Source organism: Alligator mississippiensis, chromosome 2 (genome assembly GCF_030867095.1).
Source record: "Alligator mississippiensis isolate rAllMis1 chromosome 2, rAllMis1, whole genome shotgun sequence".
Classification (NCBI taxonomy): Eukaryota; Metazoa; Chordata; order Crocodylia; family Alligatoridae; genus Alligator; species Alligator mississippiensis.
The window spans coordinates 38375150-38400639 of NC_081825.1; the positions used below are offsets into that span (position 1 = coordinate 38375150).

Genomic DNA, 25490 nt, shown 5'->3' on the forward strand with positions numbered 1-25490 from the left:
TATTGCAAATTTACTAGAGTGCTTCTTGCAAGCATCAAAGAGCTTTGTAAAACCATGACATGAATAAACAAATTACATTAAAAAGCATAGTGACTAGAAAACTACGGGGCTAACTTCATTCTTTGTGTACCTCCATGGACATTGATTAAATACATCAGCGATGACTTTGTCTGCTAAATGTTAAGCATTAACTTGATCTGAAACTTGATCTGGAATGAGTTAATAATGCAAATCCTACCCAGGAGAGTTTCGTGCTGAGTGCAAAGTAAACAAAAAGCTCAACATTTAGGATTTGGCCAAATTTCTCCCTAAGTACAGACCAACATGGCCACTCATGTCTCATTCAGGGTTTGTAAATGTGGATTAGTGTAGTGCCTAGAGACCAACTGAGAAGGGGGACCCAGTGCCAGGCACTGTACAAATATGGGAAGTACCTTTTGTAGTAGGTTGGGCTTAGAAAGGATTAGCTAGGTAAAGAGACAATGACATTGAAGAGGGAACCCGTGGGAAGAAGTAGAAAGATTTTTGATTGAATAGATAATGAGCTCAAGGAAGGAGGGGTCTAAAGCCAAGACTGCAAAATGAAGTCTCACAATCGCATCAGTTCCCAGTACCCATGGCCCAAACAGCTTCTGCAGCTGTTGTGCTTGCTCCAGCCTGCCCAGCCCAGCCCATCCCAAGGCCACATAACTAAGACAGGGAAGACAGGGAGACGCTGCATAGAGATGTCTTACTTATACAGTTTTAGGTCCTTGGTAATTATGCCCCATCTTTCCTCCTACTCTGCCAATAGTGCAACAGGATCTGCTTATACTGCTCTGCCCAATGAAGTGAATGAAAGGATATTAAAGTAGGCCCATATGCTGAAACAATGTCATTTAATTATGATGGCAGCCTACAGTTTACAGCCTTAAATACCAGTCAGCTTTTAAAACTGGATAACTGCAATGCTTCTTGCTTCCAGTGTAAGTCAGAGCCATAGGAAATTAAATGAGGAGCAAAGATTTAATGAACAGCAGGATTTGGAATAAACTGTCATCTGGACAGGGTGGAGGTGGTCGGCGCTGCAAGACCTGCTTCTGAACTTCATAGGACTGATTATCCTTTGTTTGCCTACTGAACGAATCCAGCTTGGTTACTAGCAATGCGAGCATTTTCACACCACCCTGCCAATATTCCTGAATTACTATCTTCTCTCCCCACTTCATAAAAGAAATAAAATCCCAAAGCAGCATCACACAGAGGTGGAGCTCACCTGATGAATAATTGAGGGGCCTTTTCAACCTCATGGTACTGTTTAGTTAAACAGTTAGGCTGCTGTGAATGGCTTCTGGCAAAGAAGCATAAAATGGAGCTCTGTTCTTTCTCCTAACTGGCTTCCCTAGTCATTAGCTGCTCATCAGTGTATCCAATTGCAAGTCCACTTTCATCTTTTCATGCTTCTTCTTTTTGTATGCATTCATGCTGAAAGGGGTATGAGTACAGTTGCCCAGGTCATTGTTCTGGGTATGGCATACTCCTGACTGCCCTCTGCAGACCTTACCTGCACATTGCCAGACCCAGAAGATTCGAGCCTCACTTCTCCATGTATATTGATACACTGGCCTCATTGCTGAGACAAAGACACTAATAAATTATACTTGTGATGATGAGTTTTTGACACAGGTGCTTCTAAGATATTAGGAAGAATTGAGGACAGCAGCTATCAAATGAATTTAACTTTCACCCCTGGCTCTCAGATTGATCCAGGTTTAAGCTGGGTATGCAGAAGTGACAGACAGTGGGCATGTCTACACATGCATTAATGTGCCATAATTATAGGTACTAAATGTGCCATAATCAGTAGTGCTGGGGCATGTTTTGTGATGCTAATACTCAGTAGACTCATTCTACTGCACATTAGCATCGTTTTTGCCTACCGCACTAATGTGCAGTAGAATGAGTCTACTGATCATTTAACATCTCATGTAGATGCAACCAGTATCCCTTATTACAGCTCCCTTAGTGCCAGTAATTCTTCTTCAAATTATATCTGAATTGAAAGCTTTTCAAAGTTTTCCTATGAGGTATGTGCTGGTCTTTGAAAGTGACCCTCTTTGAATGTGACCCTATGTGGAAAGCCTGAGAGCCGTTTTTCACCTAACATGGTAGCTTTCTTTTTTTAACTGACTGTTTTTGTTTTCTTGCTCAAAATACAGAACAGCAACTGTGATGCATGTGGTGCTACTGTTTGATGAAGTTGGCTATAACACAGTTCTAACAGAAACCCAGTGCATATCCAGTTAGGAAATGTACAACTTATTCACTTGTGATAAATAAGAGAAACAACTGGATTTGAAACATTCGTTTCCCTTTATTTGCTCAGTGAGGCTGATGTGTACTGCACATTTAAAAAAAATATCACAGGAATTTTTATACAATGGATTAAACCACAAAAGTACAGGTAGAATTGGCAGGTGGAAAATAGCCCAGCTTGGGCTAAACTAATAGCTTACTTTCCCTGTTCAGCATAGTCCAACCAATAGTTTTACACATTCACCTACTGTACACATTTTACAGTAGCTCCATCAGATCAGTGGTTCACATTATTGAAAATGCCTGTCACATAAGTACAAATTTAGAATAATCACATTATATTACATGGCTATTCTAGGTCATTTATAGATCAGATCTTATACTACAATGATTGAAGTTCTCATTACAGCCATCAAAAAGGACACATAATCATTACCTACTGTAAGCTTACATCTAAAGGGATGTAAAGGAGGTATTTTTTTTTTCAACTGACCCAACTGGTATAACCCAGAGGCACAAACTTTCCTCTCTGTGCTGCTATCAGTGGTAACCAATGTTGTTTGGAGTTATTGAGCACAGACTGATATCCCCCCCCGCCCCCAGTTTTATGCTCCTTCCATTTGGCTTTGTATCATTTTGCATTATGTAGAAATTACTCTTTTACATCTCTAGAAAAGACCGTAGTTTCCAAGTACCAGTTCTGTTACCAGCATTGCAGATGTGGTACTTACCACAGTTTAGAAGCAAGAGTACGATCTTCATCTAAAAGACATATAGAGCTATGCTGCAATTTGCCTCCAATGACAATATGATTTGTGTACTAATTTGAAAATATTCTCTTAAAAAAGGAAACACCAAGCTTACATTTTGATGGGCAACCTACGGTGACTACAAAAGATACAAATAGCTTTATTCAGATTATTCAGCAATCCTAGTTCTACGTTAATTTCATATGTAATTTGTAAATCCATAGAGGAAAGCCATCTTCAAGATGAGAATATTTGTCAGGCCAGTAAAAAAAAAATGAACCGTGACATAATGTCTGCTTGGAGAGGAAAAAAAAGCACACCAATTTATTCATGTCAGCAATCCAGGGCAAAATAGAATGTATTTAAAATTTAATCACAGAAATTTAAAGGCAAAATAGGTAATGCATCTGGTCCTTGAACACATAATATGATATACTAAATATTGATTTCTTAAAAATAATTTATTGCTTTTAATATTTTTTCTTTACAACAGAAGATACTCAAAATCCAGAAAGGAAAGTTGTAAACTTTAGTTTGGCATTCACACAATCAAAGTTAAAATACCTGCATTTTAACCTACGGAGCAACAAGAATTACGCAGATTAAATGATGTTACAGTTGTAACACAGAACCTGTGAAAAAGTTCTTTTTTATTGCTATCTATCTACTCAGAAATAAAGCCAAAAAATCAAGCAAGCATCCGACAGGACAGACAGTGGAATCTCTCAGAACACAATATGCTGGTGATAAAATGAGTGCAGCTATCAAAATCAGCTGCATTGGCTTGGGGGTGAAATCAGTTTTCTAAGACAGGGGGTGAGAAGAGAAATTAAATAGGTAGGTGTGCCATATCTTTAAAAGAAGTCATGAATGCCAAACAGTAATAGAATACCAATCTATATAAACTTGCAAGCAGCCTCCAAACTTTACTGATTCAGTCTACAGGCTCCAAGTTCTGATGAAATCCCGATGCTCAGAATGGTAGGTTTTTTCCTGAAGTTTCTATTTAATTTAGCAGAAGCAATGTCATCAACAACAATGTCATGGGCACATCTGAGGCCATGCTAGTGCATAGTAAAAAAAAAAACACTGCTTCTGCAAAAGCTGAATTTTCCAAACGAAGCACTTACTCCAACCTGACAACCGTCATGCATCCTAGGTATAAAATTTCCACTGGCCTTTTTATTATTTTAGTCATCTCATAATTTATAATAAATAGGATAATTGTAACCGATAAATATGTCTTTTTAGTAAACAAAGGAATGAAGATTCAGTATTTATACAGGATGCATAACTGTAAAAAATATAGATAAATACCATCATTAAACTTTGCTAATGAAAAGATTACTGGCTTCAAGAACAGTGTTTAGACACACAGAATTATCATAAAAATCATACTGTACTTAATACCTCAGCATTTTTTATCAAATGAAAATCACAAAAAATAAAACAAAACAGCATTTTAAAAAGATTTAAACTTCTCATTCCAAAATTACTGTTGAGACATAAATAAAAACATTTCTTAATGATTACCCAGTTGAGAGACTTGACACAAAATTATGATATCTCCTAGAAAATTTAGATGAGAAAATTTCATTCCCCTAACAAATTCAGTGTATAAAACTGCAAAAGAAAAACAAGCCATGAGAAAAATGTGGAAAAATATTGCAGAAGTGGTTAATGCCTTTTGGGCTAGGATAGTTCTTGACAAATTCTTACAGAAGCTCACCAAACAAGGGATGAATGTGAGTAAAGCATTAATATTTTTGCACTCAACAAACACACACACACGCACGCACACGCACACACACACATACACACACTTTTCTCTTTTTTTTTACAATCAAATATATATAAGCATAAGTTCAGCTTTCTAAATATGTTAGTGTACAATAATTGTTTCACTTCATATAATTACATTTGAATATTCTTGATTAAGAAAAATTCAGCAGTTTTTTTAAAAGAAGGCTGCATTTACAGTGCATAGCTGTAACAAAAAAGAACATTGTCATACAGTATGTACACAAAATAAAAATACTCCATTTAACATTTGTAAATACTCAACTACTTTAGAGAATGTAGCAAATAAACTACCTGTACACACTCCAGATAGTTATACCCAACTCTCATTAATAATGTAATACCATGTCCACTTATCAGAGTAAAATCGCTGAACAAGCTGCACACTTGACCATTAACAAGGCTTGGAAATTTCTGCTGTGGAAGATCATCGTTGTGGACATTTACATGGGTGTCAGAATTAAAAGATGAAACTTCAAAATGTTAGAAAAGTTTTAGCCTTTCATTTTCTCCATGAGGAAAAATAAAAGGACAGCAGGCTTCTATGACTTGTGGTTTCTTCTGGATTGTCATATTATCATTGCATGGTGAGAAGAAGCTTCTTTAAAAATAAAAAAAAGAAAAAGAAGAAAAAAAAAGAAAGAAAAGAATGCAGTGCCTGATTCCCAGACATCAGCAGTTGTAGTTCACAATTTGCTTTTTTTGTTTTTGTCTTGTTAAAAGGCAATATATACACATTTTGAAGTTAGACATTTAAGCGTATCTCTATGGAACTGCTGCCATTGCAAGTGGTTTACACTTGTACTCTCTATGAACACCAGAATCCCTTGCCACCAAACACCCCGGAAAGCAAAACTGACACCCATGGGTACACATGTGCTTACTGGATATCCATTTTGCCTCTTCATTCTTCGAGCAGCTGTGTTCATGTAAACCATGTTTTTGTACAGAGAGTGTAAAGTAGGAGAAATTCCTAATTATGACTTTTTAATTGTCTGTTATTGAAGGACATGATGTCCGTGAGGTATTCGTCATCCCTCCATTATCCTCGGATGTGATGCATGTTACCTACGCAGGCTTCGCTGTGCCTCCTTCAGTAAACTATCAAAATCCATGGAGTCATACTTGCTTTTAGTGGAAGCAGGATCAAAATCATCTGAGTTTGAATCTGAAACCAAGAGGGACAAAGGGTTAGTGAAGAGGCCTTGCAAACTCCATGGGCGAGAAAGGAAAAAACAGCAATGTTATTGGAAAAGAGCTTGAAAATTACCTTATGTAAAGCAGGCAGGATTCCAAAGAACAATGTGCTGACACATTACTCTTTGGAGGCCTATAAAAAGATAAGGTATTTTTGCCACCCACCAAGCTACTATGCCAATAATTGTGCCACTAGCATGCAACTGTCACAAGACATACTGGATACTTGCAGATACTAAAAAACCCCCAAAAAACCCAACCCCCCTCCCTGACACTTTACCAAAAGAAGGAGTGTGTTACTTTGACCCAGCTCTGCAGCATCTGTATAGATCAGGCGGTTCAGCGGGCCTTTTTGGTGCTTTTATCTAAAGCTGAGTCAATCAGCTATTACATAAAAGGACCAAAAAAGCCCCAGTAAAGCATTCAATCTATACAGACATCAAGTGAGCCGGGTCCAACTAACATGCTGCCTCTTCTGGGCATGCGCTGGGCTCAGCTTGGGAGCACACAGAGTTTACAGTAAAACACTGTTTTTGTTTTTTTAACGTCTGCAAGCAGCCATTATTCCAAAATTATTTCCATTATGAAATGCATTACAGGTTGGTTCTGCAAAGCCATTGGTCTGTTAGTCAGGACAGAGAACTGGGATTCAGGTTTAAATTCTGAAATGTAACCTGACCTTCACTGTAACTATGTACAAATCTCTTCACCTCCCTGTATCTTTATTTCCATTTCCAACATTTGTCCAGCTTTGTCTATTACATTATATTGTTAATTTTCAGGTTAACATCTTTGTGTTCATACAGCAAGGACCCAAATCCTAGCTGGAACTTTTAGATGCTAATAGTAATGATAAATTATAATAATAATGATAATGAATAAAATGCTATGAAGTGCGAGTTTTGGAGGTAATCTACACACCGTGTTCTAGATTCTACAGTTGTTTAAACAGATGCATAACTTCACTCTTGGGGCTACTCATGTAGAAAAAGTTATGTATGGAGACATATGCTTGCAGAATAGTATAGCACGAGCATTTCATTGCAAACCCATCACTACTTAAAATAGTGATGATTCCTAGTTCTTGTGTTTGGGGGTAATATCTTTTTCCTAACATTTCTTTTCTTTAGCTACTCATAAGGCTTTAGCTAGACCTATTAAATATTTTGAACATACAATGTTCACTGCAAGTTCCTTTAACTCTGAAAGGATGCTGCCTCACTGATGTGCTAAATTTTGATCACTTCAAACGCACATCAAGACATTTTGTTGTTGTTTTACAGATTAGACACTCAACCCACAGAGGATTAATTTCTACCTTTACACTGACTCATGAATTTGTAAGTTCACTCTGCTGCTTCTCTATCACAGATATAGATTCCCTGTGAAATACAGGGAAAGCAATCTGAAGTAGAGAGACACCCAAGCTGTCAAAAGGACAAAGTAAAGATATCCTATTATGAACTATCTTACCGATCCTGCTCAATATGGAAAGATCTTCAAGGGACCACTCCCACTGATGAATAATGTTCAAGAGGGTCCTCTTCAGGCAGCTTAGTTTAAACCCTAGATATTTTGAGATACTAGAAATACCTCTGGCTTCATCACTGCTGAAGATAAGTCAAATCAAGTCAAGACTTCAATCTGTCTTTAGTGTTTTTATCAGCCAACATTTGAACAAATGACTTGCCACCTTTTATATTTTCATCCTGAGCTCTATATCTCTCCAGCAGTCAGCTGCCTTTTCTCAGCTTTACACTATCTATTTAGCAGGTTGAAGTGAATTATAGCATATTCATTGTGAACAATGCATATCACCTTTATCATTTACTCTGAAAAGACATCAATTGGTTAGAAAAAATATATTTGTATTCACTTCCTACTTCACACAAAGCCAAGGGCAATGCATACACGATTTCATTAGTGCCGTGTTACAAGGTTATGCAGAGATTTTAATGATAGTGGTCATTACTTCATAAAAACACAATAACCAATTAATGTTGGGTCTGTGGAAATATGTCCCTTGCTATATTACTTGGAAAAGAATCTCTCCTATATCTTTAGTCTCTTAGACAGGTGTCAGGTAGGGTATAGTAGCTGGTGAATAATTCTCATATTAAAAGCTAATTGAAATAAGTTGTGAGTTTATAATAGCACGTTTAAGTGGCACTTTTCAGGAGGGTCTATATGGCCTCCGTATGTACATAACTGCTCCTCCCACACCCCTGCATCCCTATTGTAAAAGTTCTAACATCTGAGTGCATACTTCAGGGTTGGATGGCCTGATGTCACTCTCCTGCCCTTGATCTGGGTCATGATCTGAACATGATATTTAGTCAGAGTCTCACATCCCTCCCTGGTCAAGTATTAGGAAGGAGTGTGACAATTCTAGCCATCAGCATGTTTCAGTTGTCCCAATCACTGGCCCAGATTATACCAAGGGCCATGGTAAATTCTCCATCAGCTGGAGTGTTTAAGAATGAGTTTGGATGCCTCTGAGAAAAAGATACTCTTGTTCATTCACATGCTATTTGGTTCAATGCAGGAATCACTGGATAAAAATCTCTGGTCTGGGTTATAGTTAGGGTCAGCATAGATGATCACTATGATCCCTTCTGGACTGAAAATCTGTGAAACCATGAATCATCAAGTATAGAACCTAGTGAAGGCAGAGTCTGAACATCAGCAACCAAACATAGGGCAGGATAAGAATGCTGATGAAATATATATTGGTAAGGGGTGTACCTATTTATGGATCACAGAGTTACTAAATTACATTGAAAAGTAAAGCCTGCGGAATTTTTCTATAGAACTATCATTTCAACATAGTAATATAGTCATGAAAAGAGGCTCCCAATTTGCATACTGGAAATGACTGAAAACTTCAAACTTAGGTTAGGACTTACATTTGACAAAGTTGTAGTAAATACGTAAAAACACTGGCAATTTTATAAAAGCATTAACATATTACAGCCAATGAACAAAAATCAGATTCTGGATAGTGCTGGATTATGTGTTCTATTTTGATCTCCACATTTTGTACTCGCATTTCACGTACAGTAGAAAAAACATACCTAGGTCTGCATAGTTACACTTGCAAAATTGCTTGCGTCCACAAAAGTACAGCTCAAAGTCAGGTTCATTTGACCTGCGTAAAGTGTATCCATTTTCAAGAGCAGCAAAAGCATCACAAGTATAGCGGTAGGTGATGAAACCATAGCTGTCTCTGTAATTGAAAAATACAGTTGTGAACAAAAGCTAAAAAAGCATTAATGCACGTGAATGTAACCCTTTCCTGAAAGCAAGAACTTACTGGAGTTCCAATAGTGCAAAAGCCAAAACTACTGCATCCATTTATCAGCATGATTGTCCTGTCAGGCAGCTAAATACTTATTTCTGGGACAGGAAATCTCAACTAGCAAGATTAATAAATAAGGATGAAAGAAAATAAATAAGGTTTTGAACTCAGCATGTCATCTGTCACAGCACTTACACTGGTAACTCCCATACCAGTAATCTTACCTCCATAATTTTTTACATATGGCAGCTTCCAAACAAGAAATAATCTTGAAAGTTCGTACCCATCATCCCGTAGATTTACTGTGCACTCCTCAATTTCACCAAAAACTTCAAAGCGGTCCCTCAGTTCTGTTCGAGTTGTGTCAGGTCTGATTTTACCCACATATATCACACGACGTTCTTCCTATTGAGAAGGGGAAGGAGGGAAGAGACAGTTTTACTATGTGAGTAGCGCAGATGATCTCTGTTTACCTGTACGGTTGTGCTGAGGATGGGCAGTCAGAGTAATATGGTATGAGGAGAAAAGGACTTCTTAGATCCCTCCCCCTATTAATAATATAATACAGTTGTCTAAAGAAGAACATGAGGCATTTTAACAGTATCAGAGTTCATAGCAATATATCCTGTATCCCTCCTCCTCTTAATGTAGTAACATAGTTCTCTGAAGAACAAACGAGGAATTTGAACAGAACATTTGATAAGCAGTAAGGGCCAGGGGACATTGGAAGGCTCTATGGAAGGATCAACCAATATTGTGCTTTATGGACTTAGGTCAAGTCACTTCATCTCTCTCTGCATCTGCTTCCTCTCCAATTCTTTTGCCACATGTGCATGGCAGGAGGTGTGATTGTGGGATTGTGCATTAGATCCCACTGCACCTTATTGCCAGCACAGGGGGAGCCTGATCACAAGCTCCCTCTGCACCAGGGAGAAGCAAGCTCCCACGGCTGAAGGGTGTGTAAAGTCCCAGGGGCTCAGAGACCATGGCTGCCATGATCTCCCAGCCCCAGAGGCTTCAGTCACACATGAGGCTGGGAGATCACAGCTGCACCCCAAGGCTGTTGGGACCAGAGGCTGGCATCCAGCCTCTGCAGTGATGGGACTAGGTCCTAGCAGCCATGGGATGCTACTGGGACCCAGAGTCAGCAGGTGCTGGGAATGAGCATTCCCTCAGTTGCAGGACTCCCTGTTGCTCTGGCTGGACATGGGTATACTTGTGGCTGGGTATGGTGTGCCTGTGCAGCTGGAAGCCCAAGCAGCTAACAGGCTCCCAGCCACAGAGGAAACCCTACTACACATGCAAATTAAAGCTGGATACCAACCAGCTATAAAGTTAATATATATTTTGAGGTCTAACTCTGTAACGTGTTGGACCTTTTTATGATGTGATAGGTGCTTTGCACATGTAGCTGGTTTCAGTTAGTTACACAATTAACTAGCTAATTGTGCAATACCTATAACTTGTAGGAGTGGCCTTACTTTGTGTGTACACAATGCCCACCACTATGGGGACCCCAATTTCACTTTGGGACTAGCATATACAAAATAATAAATAATGAATTATAAATCCACACGTAGCAGACAACTCAGGGATGATCAGCATTCCCATCATAATCCACAGTAATTCATAACCTCAAGATTAAGGAAGACCTGTTTTCAGCTTGACAGACAAATTTTAATTAAATTAATGGTTTCTTTGATGAAGGGAAATAAAACATTTCTTGAAGTTACAGTTCCATTTTTGATTTGCTCTTTTGCCACTTGGAGCAAAGGTACTTTTTGAATTGTCAAGGCAAAGCCATCTCAAAGTTTCCTAAAATAAAATCCTTGGCAGAGTGACAGAGAGACTAGGAACCCCTGTGAGGGTCACCTTATGGATTTTCTGATTAATACTTCACTCAGATGGATTTACCAAGCTGCAGAACAGGCAACAGGTGGAAAGGGATCTCCACATCCTAAGTTTCCTGAGAACAATAGGGCAAAGTAGCACTAGTCATACAACTCTTCAGTGCAATTTAATCTTCCCCAATCCTAGGCAGCCCAATTTGTTAAAATACTAGGATTTCCCCCTTTACCCCAGATGTAGCATCCTGTCTAAAGCCAAATCTTTATCTGGGATAAAGTACTGTCACTCTACTCCTCAACAGAGTGCTGTCAATTTTTACTGGAAGAGAATATGGTTTTACTAGTGGAGAATATGGACAACAATGCAGTACAAAGAACTTAATGCTACTAAGAGAAGCATTTTGAGTAACCATGGTGTTATGAGGATGTGCTATGAGGGTAGCAGCTATCTCTTGGTCCCACTCTCACCCATTTCTTTTCATTATGTCTCAGCCCAGATCCATTTTCCTGTTAATGGGGGAAGAGCTTTCAGAGTGGCTTTAATGAACTACAGAAGATGGGAGAGAACATCTGATATAAGTCTTCCAACATGCCTGTCCAAACTCTTCTTGCTTTTCCTAGTTTGGCATGAGAAATCACTTGTCCCGTAAACTTTAAAAACAGGAAAGTCTGCACAGTAATTATTTTTTTAGGCCACCTTATCAAATCAAGGATTTAACCACATTAAAATACTTGATAAGAAACAATTCCATTGATACTAGCTATTGAACTAAATGACTACCAGATGGAGCAGAACATAACATAGCAGACTGTCTAATACACCTTGGATGAGATAATATATCTCAAATGAAAAAAGATACGGCATTTTTACATGTGGTTTGGGACAAGGCACCAGGCGCTTAAATTAGTGAGCTGGGGTAATTAAAAGCGCCCGTGCGTCACATGCATCAGCATCTCCGCACTGAAAAAATGGCAACAGGGCGCTTTGAACTAAAGCTCATCAAATGCTTTTTATTTCAAAGTGCTCCACCCATGTTTTCAGTGCAGGATCGCATGGGGACACCAATATGCGTGATGCGGAAGGCTGCTGGAGCACATCAATTTCCGTGCCCTGGACTTCTAGCATGTTGGAGCAGGCTCCCCACACGTGTATAGGAGCCCATAATATTTCACACACTGACATTAAAAATGTAATATAACAATGTGATGGAAATAATTCTTGCACACATTTCTGAAAGACTGTATAGGTATGTATGTGTTTTTGTTTTGTTTTGTTTTTCTGTCTTTTTAATAACTTCTAAGACAATTATAAAAATAAAAAATCTAAACAATTAACACAACCCTGATTGAGTATCACTAAGGGAATAAGCTAAAACTTCAAAATCAAGGAAATTCAAATTTAAAGCTGAAATGTACATATGAATTGCATATGTCGTCCAATATGTAGTCACATAGAGAAGTTCTTATAACCATTTTCTTAAATGGGTTCCATGGTGGTCTAGGTACTAGAAAACATAGGGTTTATGAAATATTGATATCGGCATGGCTAACTTTTGCTTATTTGTGGCTAACATTTGCAATAGGAATGTATTTGTAGGCTTCTCATAAAGACACAAACCTTTTATTCACATAAATAATATGAGCTACATAAGCATAACAAGCTTACAACATACCCCTAAATGTTAAAGTATTTTGTTTTATACCAAGTTACACATACAAATCCCTATCTGTGTATTAAATATGCCCTTTAATGCACTTGCTAGAGGAGATGATGTGTGAAAAGAGACATTGGAAAATTACAGAGAAATCCTTTTGTCTCCAATTTAATGTGGCACAGAGAAATCTCCACAGAACCCTGGAAAGGCTGCCAAGATTTTCACCCCAAGTCAGCAGATCATTTACCTTGCGTCACAAACTTTGAGTATGGTTCACTGATTTGCTAGGTAAATGAAAAAACGTAGGATGCCCTGCCAAACCCCTCAGGCCAAACACACCTGTCTTCTTTATTTTCTGGTCCATCTCGAGCACACATTCCCTTTTTCCTACCCTATAATTTCCTTTTGCAGAAAAGCTACTATACTCACAAACTTGGGCTCCAAATCTATTAATATTATTTAGAGTTTCAACTTTTAAAAGGTTATTAAAGTATTACCAAGATTTATCTGCAGTCAAAATAAGATCAAGGTTTACCATCTATGTGGACCAGAGAACAGCCATTCTGTCAAAAACTCCCATCTCTGCTACAATTTTTCATGCCTTTCAAATGTATTCCTCCACAACTTTGTCCTGAACTCTCTCCTTCTTTCACAGCTTCAGCTCTGCAAAGGACTAAGGCTAAGATCCTTGTACGTATTTTGGTGCCTAACCTCCACACTGATTTTATCTTCTCTAAGCCTGGCTTTCCATTGCCTGTTCTCTTTTCCCTGTTGGCTGGTAGTTAAGTGATCCCTGGACTCTGTGGTAACCAAAGACAGCCCAGGGCAAAGCCATGCTCAGCAGTGTCTCTTTCCCTTCTACCTCTCCTTTGCACATTAGTGGCATGCACATGCTAGAGAACTTTGATAAAGAATCAAACAGTGTTGCTCACTACCTCCTTGAAGAGAATGCACATGCACTGCTTAATAGGACTGTGCAAAGCTTTGGGTGCTAATTCGATTCATAGGAGATCTGGCCTGATTCAGTGGCTGAATTGCCGAACTGAATCAGGGGGCCAATTAAAAGGTCTTAATTGATTTGAAGCTCTCCGAATCTATTGAGAAAAGATTCAGAGAGCTTCGGTGATTTGGGCAGTCCCTGCTGGCTGAAGCAGGGAACTGGACCTGGACTCCATGCTGGTAAGTAGGGGATGGGGGAGGGAAGGCTGGAGGAGGGGGGAGGGGACCATGGGTGGACCCCTGCCAGGCCCAAACCCCTGGCTGCTCCTGCAGCCCCCTAAGCACCCTCTGACCGCTTGACCAGTCCCCACCATGGCTGCCGCACCTGCCCCAGCTCCCGGTTGTTTTTTGTTTTTTTTTAAAGACAGGAACTGGGGAGGGCAGGGCAGCCATGAGGGGCTGGGAGAGCGGGCATGGGTCGGGGGGCTCATGGCAGAGCCCCCCATGCAGCGTGGGGCAGTGGGGGGCAGAGGGGATCACCCTCCCACCCAGCAGCAGCTGATAAGTGTGGCAGAAATGCCACCATCTGTGTCCCTCTCCAGACATCTGCCTCTGCCAGTGTGAGAGGCTGGTGTCGAATCCCTCAGGGCGGGGGATCTTCCTCCCTGCCTACATGACAAAAGCCTGGTGCCTTGGGTGTGGATTCTTTGGTCACCTGGGGAGGGGGAGGGAAAAGCCCCACTCACTGGCCCAGGTAGCCAGCGATGCTTTTTTAGATTGGTTGGCTAGTGGCCAGCACTGGCAGCTTTGATTAGACCTGGCTGCTGAGGTCAGAAAGGTTATTTAAAGGCCCGGGCCAGGAAGAAGTGTAGCCATTAGCCATGCAATCACCCAGGTGAATCTGAAACTGGCTCTCTCCTCATAACAGCATGCTCAAAGAGTGCCCTGCCTCCAGAGGAAAACTCCAACCACCTCTGGATGATGCGAGTGAGTAAGCTACTCGAGATCCGACTAGATATTTAGCTTACAGTAACTCAGATGCGTGATCAAAAGGGCTACCTCAGCCATACTAGTTTGCTCTATGGGATTCCTCTGATATTCCTCTGATACTGCTCTACCTTTTACCCTGTTTTCACCCTACCCCCTGTAATCAATAAAGTTCTCCTTTGTGACCGGTGTGGGAGACTTATTGAGGGGTGGGTCTAAATTATGCCGAGGAGGCCCCTTAGGTCGGTGGACTAAGGGGGACTTTCCTATTAAGCCCCTGACTTGGGGAAGTGCCCCAAGTGCCTGTATTGGGTCTAGGACCCATTGGACGATCAGGCCTGCGTTTTCTAAGGTGTGCAGAGCCAGAATTGAGTCCAAAGCCTTGGATGGTGGCAGCAGGAACCCCAGGCTAGCGGGTGTGCCGCAGGGAAGGGGTCAGCCAGGCGTGAGGCACCCCAGGGAGGCACTCGGAGCCTGGAAGGTGGGCGGGCGCAGTGAGGTGGGTGGCTCAATGCAGGGGCGCCCCCTACTGGCCCGCCGCAGTAAGTACAGGCTTTTTTATTTCAAAGAGCCGGGGGCTGGCGCAGGCAGGGCAACCATTGAGGGTGGGCGGGGGATGGGGCATCTGCGATTCACAGATTTGGCTGATTCGGCAGCAACCAAATCACTGAATCAAATCACTGTCCCCTGAATCAGCCGAATCCGAATCCAAAGCGAATACTAGCTGCTTCACATAGGCCTACTGCTTAATCAAAAATTGGACCATCCTTTTTAGTCTGCATGCAATACTCTGAAGCCTGGGCAATGCAATATCACTGTGCATATGTAAATCCATTATATAAACACAGCAAGTAATTCAGGTGTCCTAAGCAGACATCTGAACACTTTCTACATTCCTTGAGCCTGTCAGAAAGACCTGCTGATTCCCTGTCAATAGGGAGGTAATACATTCATCCTATCTGTATTGTGTATCCCCTACTAAATGATTAGCCCATCAGTTTTATGACAACATAATAAAGGTGCTCATCCTTAGACCACTTTAAAAATGCAAGAGAGTAACTGTACAAAAACTAAAAATGGGAATGGATTGGCTTAGGTAAGAAAGAATATTAAAGCAGCTGGGATAAATGCATAGAAGGGATATAGAAAGGAGAATTCTAACTCTCCAGTTTGACTCTGCCATGTGCCGAGTTATGCTTGCTGTTCCCAGGCTGTCAAGCAGAGAGGAAGGTGCTTGGTTTTTCCCAAGCTTCTAGGCTTTGCTGGTTACCAGATGGTGCAGGGAAAGTTTTTTCCTCTCCTGTTGCTACAGGTGCCAGAGTTTGAGGGGGAAAGGGGGGTTGCCTTTTGCAGAAGCATTGGTTGTTGGCTTCAGCCAAAGTTAAAGATTTTGACTAGGTGTGCCAGTGCTCTTGCTTGAACTAAAAATGGAGAGCACCAGGACACAAAAAGAAGTCTCCAACATGTTTTCAGATTTTAGCTTCTTGATGCTGGGATTGAAATGAGAGGGCAAAGAATGAAGGTTATTGACATAGAGACACCTCATTCAAACATGTGACTTGCATAGCTCATTATATACTTTGAAAAGTGCCTTCCACAATTGGGTGGAGAGTCTAGGTGCCAGTATAGTACAAGTAATAAACAGTAATTATCAAGATTAGGGGGAATGGAAAATCATGGAGACAAAAAAAAGGTAGATTCTTCACCACTGATTACTTACTCCATTTTAGGCACAGTTTGGCATGTTTTAGAGAAACCAAGAATTCTTTTACAAAATTTTTTTTTTCTTGTCTTTATGTTGCAAAGCAATTTATTTTATCTAAAACAATGCTTTCCTTTGTGGCTTCCTAGTGCATTTATCTTCTTATGCCTGTACACTCTCTGGGATGCAGGGCTCTTGCAATCTGTGTTATGAACATTTTGCCAACAGTTAAGAAATCAAAAGGAATGATATTAATTGCCATCTTTTAGTCTGGTATATGAACAGGTATTTTGTTATACTCCCTAGCAGCAGGCTCTGCAGAGAGCAAGTACTGTTGGAGTGAAAAGTTTGCAGGAAAGCACTGTAGCAGCAGCAACAGAAGCAGTACAGATTTAAAAGCACTGGATTGCTAAACACATAATTTAATTTTTTACTTCTAATGTATCCTTTCTGTAATGTGTCAAACATCCAAACATCCAAAGGTTTCAATGCTCCTAAAGTGCTAATGCTCTGTGTCCTATTCTGTACTTCTGCAACCCTTTCAGGCTATTTCTGCACTACAGCTAGGCCTTAGTTCACTGGACTTTTACTATTTATTCCCCACTCACTGATTATACAATGGTCTCTCCCATTCTGTGGCACTATGTAGCTATCACTCTGCTCTTTCGGCTGTTCACAGACTTTCTTTTGAGGTCTCTACCCAGTCACTAATTCCTCTCACAATTCAAGTATTATTATTCTGCCTTCAAATTCCAGGATTACGCTATTTTTCTAAAACGATACCTTGAAAAAGTAGCTACATAAATCTATCGGTCTGCTGTAGTAAAAGTTTCTGTAGGATCTCAGCAAATACATGCCACATATCAGAGGAACAAGGCATTCCTCAGTCTTCCCTGCAAGTAGCTCATTTTGTTTTTAAGATATTTAGTTTTTACAGCCCTTTACATTGTTTTAAAATTGTACAAGTGTCATGATGGATGAGTCTTTATTGCGATGGTTTATAAAACTGCCAGTTAGCATCAAGTGATTTGGATAAATCTTGTTAGCTAAAGAGGGCTTTGGATATTGTCCAATGAACACATACATATGAAGGGTGAAATCCTGGTCACACTGAAGTCAATAAGAATTTTGCTATTAACTTAAGTAGGGCCAGACTCTCACTATAGGTATTATAAACCTGTTCACCAAGCATGTCATTAAACCACTCACTGAAATACATCATTTTATGACAGTATTAGTACAATAATTAACCTTGTAATACTTCCAAGTTTAGAAAGAAATATTTGAGGGCTAATGCCCACATTTTCAAACTTAGTTGTTTAAAGTTAAGTCCAAAATCAATATAGAGGTGTCCAAATAAATGGCCCAATTTTAAGAGGTTCTGAATTCCCATTAATGCCACGGGGAGCTGAGCATATTCTTCATTTCTGCACATTTCACTTTCACTGAAACGTTAGATATAAGTTTAGTTAAGTCTTAGGTGTCCACATTTGAAACTACTAGCTTAGATTTTTAGTCGGACTCTAGATGGTTTCATTAGCTGTATGGCAAATTTCATGGTCAACATTTAAACATGCAGTTATTAGTATTACACACACATTCACTACTGTGTTTGGTCCTGGGTATTGATCCATTAATACCTGACTTCTTCTGAGTCACACCTCCTGTTCCCCTGTCCCTATCTCCTCTCTGCAGCCTCCATTTGCCTCCATATTTCTTTTTCCAGTCAACTCCTGAGACCTTGTCTCTATTTTTTGTGAAGAGATATCTGTCCAACCCAACACCCATGGTTTTACTGAAAGATAGACCTCAAAAAAAATTGAATTTAGTTAATTTAAGCTGAGTGTGATTATGGAAGTCATGGATCAGCCTTTATAGGGTAAGAGGGACTATGGGAATGGGAGCAAAAGCCACTCCCCAGAATTGAAAGTAATGAAAAAAAAACTTGCAGGAAAACAGGAGGAGAGTTCTAAGGAATGAGCATGAAAGAGACTCCCGAGGTTGAAGAGGGCATGAGTATCCCTCATCTGGATGGGGATCAAAGAATTTACTGAGTAGGAAAGAATTACAGAGGGTGAAGAGAGCCAAAGGTAAAAATCCTGGCCTAACTGGAGTTAATGGGAACTTTATCATTACTTCAGTGGGCCAAGGTTTCACTCCAATGCACACAGAATAACCTGCTGTGATTTTTATGAAGTTTTTAAAAATAATACTGAAGATAGCTTTTTGAGGAAAAAAAATTAGTGGATTTTGTCTGCTTCTGATGTGACACAGACACAGGCATTTGGGTTCCTAAGTTCTGTTATACTGCATTTATTGGTATTTTAACAGGATATAATTTACCACATTGCTGGGTTATTTCAGTGGATAAATGCGTACCAGGTGCTTGCTTTTACTTTTTAAATACAGTTTTGGCTCTGAAATGTCTAAAAATTGTTTGATACACAGTAAAAGCTGTGTTATCTGGCACTTTACCAACCGGAATGCTCTTTCAACTGGCATCTGTCCCACCGTGGCACTTCCGGTTTCGCCGCCGCAAGCCAAGTCCCACTTCTTCCTTGTGGACCACGGCCCAGGGCAAAGCAGCCTGTGTGGGGCCCCCCTCCCTGTCCCCTGGCACACTGATGCCAGGGAGTGAAAGCCCTGGCACACCAGACATGGTGGCAGCCCAAATAGGCAAAGACACCCCCAACCCGCCGGGCTGAAGATAAGTATAACTCTCAGATAACTGGCATATTTGATTAACCAGCCCCCCCCTATTCCGCATGGATGCTGGATAACAAACTTTTACTGTATATGAAATTGCACCTATGGGTACCAAAAATTGCTTTAATTTTATTTTTTGCCACCCTTATACTAGAATACCATATTCTCCTCACTTTCACTTGACTGGCTTCTGTCCAACTATATATTTGTTTTAAGCTACGTTTTTTTTATCTACTCAGCTGCATGATTCAGCATTACTTATATACATAAAGTACAGTAACTGATATGGAAGCAACATGATAAACTCATGACAGACGTCTCTTTGGGTCTTCAGTGAATGCTATACCTATCAAGTGAGATTACATCTACTAGATATTAGTGCATGTGTCTAAGTAGCTAGTAGATAGCTCAAGTACTTCAAGATTTTAAGAACTAACAACAACAGCTCAGATACAGTCGTATCCAAAGTCCACTAAAGCCAATAGGAACTCTTTGTGCTGGCTCAATGAGCTTGGATTGGAGTTATAGAAACAAGAAGTATCATCCACAATTTCACACTTAAGAGAATTTCAGGCAAAGTGAGACTTTAACACAGCCACCAAGAAGAGTAGGAACAGAGACATAAATAGAACAGCCCCAGCTCTTAGCGCTCTTGCCGCTATCCCAGACTGCTTCTCTTTATTGAAGAAATTGTGCACACCTCTGTATCTAAGCCCAAAAGCAGTATCAGAAGAAATGCACAACTTTTACAGACAATCAAACAAGTAACCCTAATGCAAAGCCCACTAAGAACACTGTAAAGATTCTAATTTTTAAATGGACTTTGAATCAGGCTCTAATGAGACACTGCAAAAGCCAAGATCTCAACTTGTACAGGTTGGTTAATCCAGAGCAATGGGAAGGGCAGGATATGGAGAAGCAGTAAAGAGATAAAAGGAGAGAGAAAGAAGGAGAGCACATAGAAAAGCAAAAGTCAACGGGGCAGGCCACCAACAGGAGAGGTAGGGGGCCCACAGGGGTGGTTCAAACAGCAGTCAAATTGCACAGTCCCATCACATTTCATTTATAAAGACAGTGGCACATGGAACAGAAGATGAGAAAGATAGATGCTACTGGTGCTGCTACTTGCAACTCAGTTGCCAGACTCAGTAACCATTTTTTCCTCTTGTCCCACATACCGGGGCATGGCGGGGGTGGGACTTAGGGTTGTAAAAATCACCACTGTCTATTTCAAAATGAAATCATCTTCACAGTGCTTACAATAGCTTTCTGCCTCTGCCTCTCCCTTTGTTTGGCCCTTTCCGATTCCCGTTTTTCATACTCTTTGCGGTATTCTTCCCTCTTCAGCCTTTCATGCTGATATTCCTCATAGCTGTCATATCTACAAAACAAATTTATCATGTAAATAAGCATTTTAATTTTACAAAGTAAAATTAATCATACAATTTCTAGAATGTCTCGTTATCACACAAGAACAGAATAAAAAGTGAGCCAAATGCAAACAGAATGGACTACCTGGGTCTACGATTACCGGGTGATCTGGATCGTGACCTTGCATGTAAGGGAGAACTTTTGTATGCTCGGTGTCTACAGTGGCTGGACTCATAATAGTAACAAGATCTGTAAGAAGAAACACAGAAGCCATTTGCTACTGCCATTTAGTATAAATCTACTGACATCATTTTCTCTACATACTACCTGGACCTACAATTTCTTCCAAGTTACCATTTAGATTTTCTAGTGACAGTTTTTGATCTCCTAGTCAACTTAGGGGCCTAGAGTAATATCGTTTTCTCCCCTTTGAAGTGTCCCTTATTGATGCTAACACAGAGCATCAAATCAGCCATTGTCAACTTTATCTTATATGGATTCCAGTTAGATTGTCAAAGGGCAGCTTGCAGATAATGGAAAAAAGTCAGCTAAGGAAATTTCTCACCAGCTGCTCTGCCTCTGCTCTGACTAGCTTCACTAAGAGTGTGAAATATTGGCAAGTTTAAAGGATAATGTCAACAAATGTTTGCCTAACAATCTCATTATCTTCAGTGATAATAAGCTCAAATCAGTAAGAAGGGTTCCTCTGGATTCTGTTGCTTCTGCATTTATTATACATATATCACATATATATTACAGCCTTCTCCTTTATATTACTATACTTGCATTTTTATACTGTACCTTGAAGAGGATCTGCTACATGGCGATCTTGATCTCGATCGGGAATATGGAGAACGGGAACAAGACCTGCGTTGAGGAAAGGACCTTGATCTAGAGCGTATCCTTTGGGATCTTTGAGAAAATAAAGATTTGGATGGAGACACTGAATCTCTGCATGGAGAGTTAAAAGAAGAGCAAGAAGGCGATACATCAAACAAAGAATAGGTTTGAGTCCCATCCCAAGGGTAGCATAGTTTATCACTTTCATCTTCACTATCATCAAAGAGACCATCCATTGCTAGTCCTGAATTTATAAACATAGGTAGTTTGGAGAACTGTTCATTACTATAATCACTGTCCCTCAGTTCACTGGTCTTATCTGCCTCTTCTTCAAAAACAGCTTGGCTGGGGTGACCAAAGTGCTTATTCAGTTCAGCCCGGATTTCCTGGTCTTGGAGCTGCTTTCTATTATTGCAGTGGGAACCCTGCTTATTTGTCTGTAAAGTCTCTTTCTTGTAATACTGGTCTTGTTCTAAAGAAGAACAAATCTGACACTGCCATGCAGGTGAAGAATCCTTAAATTCTAGTTGTCTGGACTCCTGAAGTTCCTGGGATATTTTAATATGTATTTCTGATTTTGAATTCACAGACTGACAATAGTCGTGGTCACCAAACAGCCGCAAACTAGGCCGTTTTGTCTTTCTCTCCTCATGTCCACTGGACAGTACTGTTGTCTTGCTGAGCTGTGCATACAGCTCAGACTGATCTGCACCCTTCTTGATTGGGTTATTTCCTTGAGAACTGGAAGACTCACTATAGCGAGGCTTTTTTGGAGGTGGTACAATAGTCTTGCATGATGACTTCGGCTTAGGTGAAGTCCTAAAAGGATTATCTTGGTTGGCTTTGTGAGGAGGGGTCGTAGGTGGAGTTAGGCCTAAAAAAAGAAGATTTTTTTAAACAGAGAAAAATGCTTTTACAAAAATGTATATTTTTCTTTGTAGAAGATGATACACTAAGCCTCTTTCACCATAAATTGATATTGTAGGATGTTATGCACCAACAGTAATAGTCTTTAGTGATTCCAACTCCAATACTAAATGACACCAAACATTAACACATTGCCATCAAGATCTCCAATGTTATTTCTGTCACTTTTTCATCAACATTTTTCTTCATTTATATTTTCTTACATTTATATATATAAAATATAAGTTGTACCCTAGCTACAGAATTGTTTTTTTTCACAAGGCAGACAAGGTTCTTTGGGTGAATTTGATATCTTTTATTAGACCAACTTAAATAGTTGGAAAAAAAATTTAGCAAGCTTTCAGGTTAGCAAGCAAGCAACAATTTAACACCTTCAATTGGAAATGTGGCAAATCTCTTTGTACAAACCAAGGCAAGAGGACACTTAGCACTTTTTCACTGTAAAGATGAACAGAGAAGCTTTAGAAGATCATAAATGTATTTATTCATATAAGTTCATTGTTCCTTCCCTTCGTCAGTCTGAAGAAGTCTCAGGCTGAGGGAGACTTCTTCAGCTTGACAAAGGGTTTTTAACCCTGAAAGCTTGCTAAATTTCTTTTCCAACTATTTAAGTTCGTCTAATAAAAGATATCAGATTCACCCAAAGAGCCTTGTCTGCCTATGTCCTTAGATCAAAACAGCTACAATGTACACCCCTTTATTTTCACATGTTTATGAGGGAAGATACTTTTAGCATTCACTGCATTTGTTTTTTTTCCTCCTCAAACCAATGAAGCGTGTCCCAAGGCTAAAGAAATTAACGTTTAAAAACTTGGATGAAAACAAAACTGGAAAAATTTAAACAAATGTTACCAAAGTAACTTCTGTAATACACAGAGCACTAATGCAAGGAAGTACAGCAGCTCTACAACTTGACTGCAATGATTCTTTGTCTTCACAGTTCATTAACTTAGTAAACCATTGCTAATATATGTATAATTTATTCTTATAAGTGTAACTAATAAATTTTGCCTAAAAGGTGGTTCAGCAACAAAACCTAAGTGAACAATAATAGTCAATATTGCAGCTGCAATGAACCATCCTATTTAAAACTAAATATTAGTGAGTGTCTTGGGGTAAAAGGATTGAAGTTTACCTGATGCTTAGCAACTAAAAACATACATCCAATAAAGACTAGTTAGGTCAATAGTTACTCAGTTTTTCCATAACATTATTATAATTTATTAGATTACATCTCTATGAAAACTTGGGCATAACTTAACTCAACTTAAAGCTTTAAAAGTTGTGAATGAAAAACACATCCCGCAGGTGAACTTGCATTAAAAGGTGTATAAATGTACATAAAAAGTATATAAATCAAAGTTTCCTTCAGACTTCATAATAACTAATATTCAGGTAATCAAAAAGACAACAGCATAAACAAAGTGCAGCCTTGACTCAGGAAATTGAGGAAAATACTTAGGCATGAATTCACATTTCATTGATTTCAACGCAACTTATTTGCTTACATTTAAGCATGTGCTTAAGAACTTTCTTGAATCAGGGAAAGAGATAGAAGAGTATAATAAAGATAAGAAAGACCTACTAGGTTACATAGTCCATCCCTTAAACAATCTTAGAGCCAATGTGGCATATTTCCTAATGCTTTCATCCAGCCCAGTTTTAAAATGTACAAAGAGCAGGCCTTCCCGCTCTCCCCCAGGGAGAAAGAATGTGGATACACTTTGAAGAAATGTGTATTTCAAATATGGGCAGAGAGTTTTGTTTTGTATTTTTAACCATGCAATGGAGCTCAGCAGATCAATGCAAATGGAACGTATTTTATAGTGTTTTGCAGTAAAGAAGGAAAAGCCTCCATCAATGCATAGTGCTCCCTAAGGGCCATAAATGGAGACTAGAAGTCCCATTGTGTTCGCTGCAATGAAGATAGGAATAGCAAGACATGAATACTTGATGCAAAAGAAAAGCCAGATTTTGTCTGAACATTTGAAAATATTTTTAAGAGCAGTTCATGTCTATGCAAGGGCTTCCTCTAATGCCACGAAGGTCAGCAAGAAGTAGTCCCTTACACAAATCCTAGTCCCTCAAAGTTTAAGCTGCCCCCAACCTCTGCTTCACCGACAACTGGCCAAATTCATATGTGGAAAAACTACTTCTTGCAGTTCACATTTCCCATTTTCTCCTCTTTTTGCCTAACTCCCTTTCAGACTAGACAACTTTCAACCAATTACCCATTTGCTGCCTGGATATTTCAAATGAGCTAACAGCAGTTTGGTAAACTGAAGAGAGCAATTCCCCTTTAACATTTTGCAATAAAATTAATGGGTCAGATTCAGCAAAGAGTTAATGACTAAAATAGGATCAGTGTTGTAAAATAAAATTGATAAGCAATATTTTGATTTGCCAAATTAGATACACCATAAGAAGTCCTAAGGTTACCAGAGAATTTCTGCTTACTTACAAAAAACCGGCCCTTTCAAGAAGTATAAACTGGGAACACTAGCCACTACCATTTTTTATTCCATAAGCAGCATTTGTAGCATTTGTATACTTTAGAATTTTAATCTAAAAAAACATAATTAATATGGTAAAATTCCAAATAAATTCTTTCCATTCACCTTCAGGTCACACAAGCAAGCTTTATACAGAACATGAATGCTTTTACAAGTGATGTAAACCAGTAAGGAAACCAACTTGCTGTTCAGAGAAGAAACCCAAAAGCATGGATGCTACCAGCATCCCTTTAAATGTGCTTGAAATGTCCTAAGGAAAGGATTCCTCTTCACATTTGATGCTTTTCCTGTTCTTAAGAAGAAACAGGAAGTGCCCCCCAAAAAATAAGTTGGTAATAAATTGATCAAAAAGATAAACTTTTTTCATTTAACCTGAAAGTGAAAATTGTTTGCATTTCTGGTTTGTTACAAAGCTCTGAATTGTTTTTTGTTTTATTTATATCACTGCCTTGATCCCTACCTCCAATCCCTCCCCTGCCCCACCCCCAGACAAGTGCCCAAAAAATCTAAATTTTGAGAAAATTAGCTGACTGCATACCTACTTGGCCACTGTGTCACATTTGTTCATCTTTACACAAATCACTGTAATCCTGATTTCATGCCATGACCCTAAATCAATAGTGTTAAAATATTCTGTAACTCTTGGATTATTTCATGCATGCTG

General features: G+C 39.4%; 1 protein-coding gene across 2 annotated transcripts in view; it reads right to left on the reverse strand.

Annotated features, from left to right (window-relative positions):
• Positions 1–2329: 2329 nt before the first annotated feature.
• The window catches only part of PPARGC1A (PPARG coactivator 1 alpha), a 563553-nt gene continuing 540392 nt past the window's right edge, over positions 2330–25490 (reverse strand). For both annotated transcript variants that reach the window (XM_019480208.2, XM_019480212.2), the window contains exons 8-13: positions 21348–22260; positions 20691–20795; positions 20436–20556; positions 9623–9744; positions 9116–9267; positions 2330–6012 (exon numbers count right to left, since the gene is read on the reverse strand). In XM_019480208.2, coding sequence (XP_019335753.1) covers positions 5909–6012; positions 9116–9267; positions 9623–9744; positions 20436–20556; positions 20691–20795; positions 21348–22260 — 1517 coding nt within the window. In that variant the 3' untranslated portion in view covers positions 2330–5908. The remainder of the gene's footprint in view (positions 6013–9115; positions 9268–9622; positions 9745–20435; positions 20557–20690; positions 20796–21347; positions 22261–25490) is intronic.